We start from the raw sequence: 5,075 nt of genomic DNA, 5'->3' as shown, positions 1-5,075 counted from the left end.
TATGGAGTATTTCATGAGAAAGGAGGATATTTAGGAGAAGGTTCTAGAAGCTACATGAATAACCATGATGGAAAGATTTAGATATAACTCTAGAAGTATGGAAGTTCTAGAGTAAGATATTTTGGTGTATTAGGAAATATCTAGAAACTAGATACTTCCCATGGACACTCTAGAATAAACATTAGACATGGTTTGACATATAGTAGAGAAATATAGAAATAAGATATTTGTATGGAGTTCTCTAGAATTGTGTTGTAGGGCTTGAATGGTTGACACTTGGCAATGATCTAATGGTGCTGTAATCCTATAAATAGGTGTGCCACCCCTCTCATGTAAGCAAGCAAGCTAGCTATGAAGTAAGAACTATCAAGTGAGAGTGATAGAGATGTCAGAGTAGTTAGAGGTAGACACAAATAAAAGTTGTACCAAATCTATGGTAGTGAATATTAAAGGGACGAGTTACCCCATCACAAGAGTGTGATATCCCAAGCATGTGAAGGTACTCAAGAGTGTGAGTATTAGGGCCACCACAGGACAGGTTTCTACGGTTCATCTCAGAGCTGAGGTAGCCCTCGGATTTTTCAGTAATACTAGTAGAACTTTTGCGAGATCAATAGATTTATCGTTTTGTGTCTCTGTCAATAGTAGTATAAGGTTGTGTTTCTTTACACGTAGAGTACGATAGTGGTCGTTCTGTGATCTTGGAATCTCGATATAATTTTTATTATGTCCGAGATGTTTTATACTTTTGATGAACTTTTATAGCAGGTATGATCCTTTTAGAAGAAGAAAAAGACACAATACATAGGAGTCATACCCCTTGTTTAGACCAAACAAGCTGTGGAGCGTCAGAAGACAACAAACATGACATATTACAAGCATTGTTCTGAATGTCTCCGTCCGAACTGATAGAGTTTTGATTAAAATTTGGTTTTTTCCAGAAAATTAGATGAGAATCATAAATAGTCTGACCATTCTAGAAAAGTTAAAAGTAAATTTGGATGAGCACCTTGAGAGAAACATAGTTCCTAGTTTTTTAATCCAAACGTTTACTCAAATATTGAAATACTCAAAATATATGAAACCCCCAGAAAACTATAAGTACTTTAGTGATTTTGGGACCAAATGTGTTTTGGGGCTCTTGTGGCATAGAAGTTGTGCTTTTGTGGCACCAACTCAAAAAGTTGCATTTTTTTACACGAGTCCTCCAAAGTTGTGATTATGTGGGATTTACTCTATAATTTAAGCATACAGAACAATAGCTTTATGACATATTATCTGTTACAGTTTCTATACTATCATTGTCAGAATGGTTAAAGCATCCCTGGAGATAGTTTCGTAGGGGGCAACAACATGTCCCGAGTGTTTGTCCGATCGAGAGAAAGCAGACAAGCAAAAGCTTGAGCTTTCATAGTTTCATAGGCAATTGGAGATGCGAGTAGCAGGATAGATGTCATCACATGGACGGGCAATCAAGGAGATGTGAGTAGTTAGATAGACACCATCGAGTGGAGGGCAATCAAGGAATCAATTCTCCATCATCATAGACCCCCTTTCATTTTCTCTGAACTATGCATCATAGTAGCTGGGTGTGTGTTGTGTTTTGAGTTGCCTAATCTCAGATGTTTTCTTTTGCCTGATCACAGATGTTGGGGTGGTGGCGATCGGTGAGACTTGTGTTACTTGAAAGTTGCAACTTATGTAAAACTTGATTTTTTCAATCATTGTTTGTATAGGGAAATAGTTATAATAGAAAAGTTGGGTTTTTGTTTACGGCAATAGTTGGTTTGTTGCGTTGATGAAATCCGAGGGATATCCTCTTCTTTTGATAAAAACTTTAGCATCTTTCATTTTATTATCTTCTACTTTTATTCACGATGTTTCCATAATATTTTTTTAATAAAAACAGCCAAAGGGCATCTTAGATCTGATTATCATCAAGGAAAACAAAGATGAGTACAATGCATAGACAACTGGACGCGGAACGACCAGTAAAAAATAAATTTACATTAAAAAGCATACTAGTCTTCTTCCTTTGATTGAGCGTCGCCCGCCGGAGATTGAAAATTACACTGAACTAATAGCAAAAAAGAGCGACAACTGCAAACGCCCTCGCCATACTAGGCTTTGAAGACTGCAAAAGCTACTCGCCCCTTGAGACGAGATCTAAAAATTGTTGAAGCAGCATCGGTTGGAACATCACCCCGAGCAAAACAGACTTGCAATCCACCACCACCAGTTTCAGAGGGTTGGAGAAACCAGGTTAAGCCACAGAACAACACAGAAGAAGATGTCGTAGTCGCCGCACCAAACGCCAGCCAAAAGCGCTCCTTGAAAGACACACGAAATGCCAAGATCTGAAAGAAAGCCAACCAATCTGGGGACACAAATTCTCACAGGCCCTTCGCCGGCGCCGGATCGGACGTCGTTGAGGCAGGGAGAGGCTGAAAAGACTTTATTCCAACACGCCATCGTCGCCATCACCTCGTCGATATCGCCGGAGAAACAAAACCTAAGAAAAACATAACAAGATGGACGGGTCCCCACTCCTCTTGCCGCGATGAGGCCCCCAAACGGGGAAGAGGAGGGGGACCGAGGCAGTGGCAGGAGTTGTGGCAGTGGTGGTGGTGGCGTCTTAGGGTTAGGAGGCGGCTCGAGAGTTGCGCAACCCATTTGGCACTTGGTGATTCTCATAATAAGCATTGTTTTTTATTCGCCGTTTGTGTCTCACTATAGAGAGATAGACGTGAACTACAGTTGGTGAAATTACCTTTGATGCATGTCGCAAAAAAAATGTTTTTTTTACCTTTGATGCACCTTGCTGAGTGCATTAATACTCTCGCTGTAATGACCAACAGAGTAGCGAAGTCGTGAAAAGCAAAAATCCTTCCCTGAAATCGTATGAAGAATTTGACACCCTGACTGGAAAACTCAAAACAAAAAAAATTGAAAAAACAACTAAAAAATTGAAAAAACTCAAAACGAAATCGTATGAAGAATCTGCTCCCTCTCAGCAAAAAATTGAAAAAACAACTAAAAAATTCAAAAAATTCTAATTTTTCTTGTGGTGGTAGATAATTTGACGCGTGAGGTGCGCCCTAAAATTCAACTCATTTGGACATCTGAACAGCTCTCGGCAAAAAAGACAAATCGGATCAAAACAGTGCGTGAACAGTAAACATTTTTACAGACCCTGATTTTGTCTTTTTTGCCGAGAGCTGCTCAGATGCTCAAATAAGCTGATTTTTGGGGCGCACCTCGCGCGTCAAATTATCTACCACCACAAAAAAAATTAAATTTTTTTAAATTTTTCTAGTATTTGTTTTGAATTTTTTTCTAAAAATGATGCAGATGAGCCCGGGTGCAGATTAGCTGCACTCACTCTGACTTGTGTTTTCCTCAAGAAGAACTAATGGAGCAGCGAAACAAAGCGCACCGTCCTGTAACTTTTTTGTTCATCTTGAAACTCACCGTCCTGTAATAATATAAACTGTAACATCAAAATAGAACGACGAGCTAATCTGTCAAGTCACCTTTCCAGAACAGTCGAATGCGTACGTGGCGCCACCGACACGTTCGGCAAATCAGCAGTGCGACGCGTGCACACGCCCAGGCTATCCCTGTGTCCGCGGCGACCACTTTGGGCCTCCCGAGTCCCGACTCACATGCGTGCAGTGCACACGTACCCCCTGCGGTAGCCACCTGGCCTGCCAGACCCCGGCCTGTCGCTACGGCATAAATATCAACCCGGCAATCCACTTCTCTGGACACAACGACTCACGACCTTTCTGTAAGCCAAAGAGCAAAAGCTAAAGCCACAACCAAGTCCAGTTTAGGAAGAGGCAGAGATGGAGTTCCAAGGGCAGCACGACAACCCCGCCAACCGCGTCGACGAGTACGGCAACCCGTTCCCGCTGGCCGGCGGCGTGGGGGGAGGACACGCCGCTCCTGGCACCGGCGGGCAGTTACAGGCCCGCAGGGGAGAGCACAAGACCGGTGGGATCCTGCATCGCTCCGGCAGCTCCAGCTCCACCTCGGTATGATACTTTGTCGACACACACATGTACACATTCATCTGCTTCTGTATGTTTAGATGTTCATTTCCGTGGCTGCTGTGCAGTCTTCCGAGGACGACGGCATGGGCGGGAGGAGGAAGAAGGGCATGAAAGAGAAGATCAAGGAGAAGCTCCCCGGCGGCCACAAGGACAACCAGCAGCACATGGCGACTGGTACAGGGACTGGAGGAGCCTACGGGCCGGGGACTGGAACTGGTGGAGCCTACGGGCAGCAAGGCCACGCAGGAATGGCCGGCGCCGGCACTGGCACCGGCGAGAAGAAGGGGATCATGGACAAGATTAAGGAGAAGCTGCCGGGACAGCACTGAGCCGACGGCTCCGGCTGGCCGCTTCCTTTGCATAGCTACACGCGTCAATGCCTTCTAGTTCCACGTGATCTTTTTGTTCAATAATAATAAGATGAAGCAGAACGAAAACTTGTCTCTGATCTCGTCTGTGTCAGGGACACTTTTCTGTATACAGCGTGCGTCGTGTTTGTTATGTTTTGTGTGTTGTGTCTTCATGTTGAAACAAATTTAGTGTACAACTGAACTTGTTTACATGAGGGTCCTTCTTTTTACCCTTTTTTACCAGTCAACGAGCGTTCGAGTTAATGATTAAAATGACACTTTTTCAGTTATTACGGTTATCATGTTTTCAGCAAAGGTAGTTATAAATTAGATCATATGAACATAAATGATAATATCCTCTATAACATTATGTTTTCGTGTTTTATAGAGCCACATTATTCAATTGAGGTTTTCAATTCAATTAAAATTGAGCACCTAGTTTAGACGGATGAACAAATTTTCAACGCTCTCTCATTCAATACTCTTATACCATATACTACTACTTTTATACCATATAGTACTATAGTACTATAGTTTTCTACTCCCTCTGTCCGAAAATACTTGTCACCACCAAAATAAATAAATAAATGTATTTAGACATATTTTAGTTTTATGTACATTCTTTTTTATTCATTTTGATGACAAGTATTTTCGAACGAGGGAGTATTTT

General features: G+C 42.2%; 1 protein-coding gene across 1 annotated transcript; it reads left to right on the top strand.

The window, feature by feature from the left end:
• Nucleotides 1-3,771: 3,771 nt before the first annotated feature.
• On the top strand, nt 3,772-4,637 carry LOC123117116 (dehydrin Rab15-like). The gene is made up of 2 exons (XM_044537947.1): nt 3,772-4,037; nt 4,121-4,637. The coding sequence occupies exons 1-2, from the start codon at nt 3,849-3,851 to the stop codon at nt 4,382-4,384; spliced, it is 453 nt and encodes a 150-aa protein (XP_044393882.1). The 5' UTR covers nt 3,772-3,848; the 3' UTR covers nt 4,385-4,637.
• Nucleotides 4,638-5,075: the final 438 nt, after the last annotated feature.

The sequence above is a fragment of the Triticum aestivum genome, chromosome 5B (genome assembly GCF_018294505.1).
Source record: "Triticum aestivum cultivar Chinese Spring chromosome 5B, IWGSC CS RefSeq v2.1, whole genome shotgun sequence".
Taxonomy (NCBI): domain Eukaryota; kingdom Viridiplantae; phylum Streptophyta; class Magnoliopsida; order Poales; family Poaceae; genus Triticum; species Triticum aestivum.
Note: the sequence above shows the minus strand (reverse complement) of the source record. Positions and strands in the feature narration are given on the sequence as shown.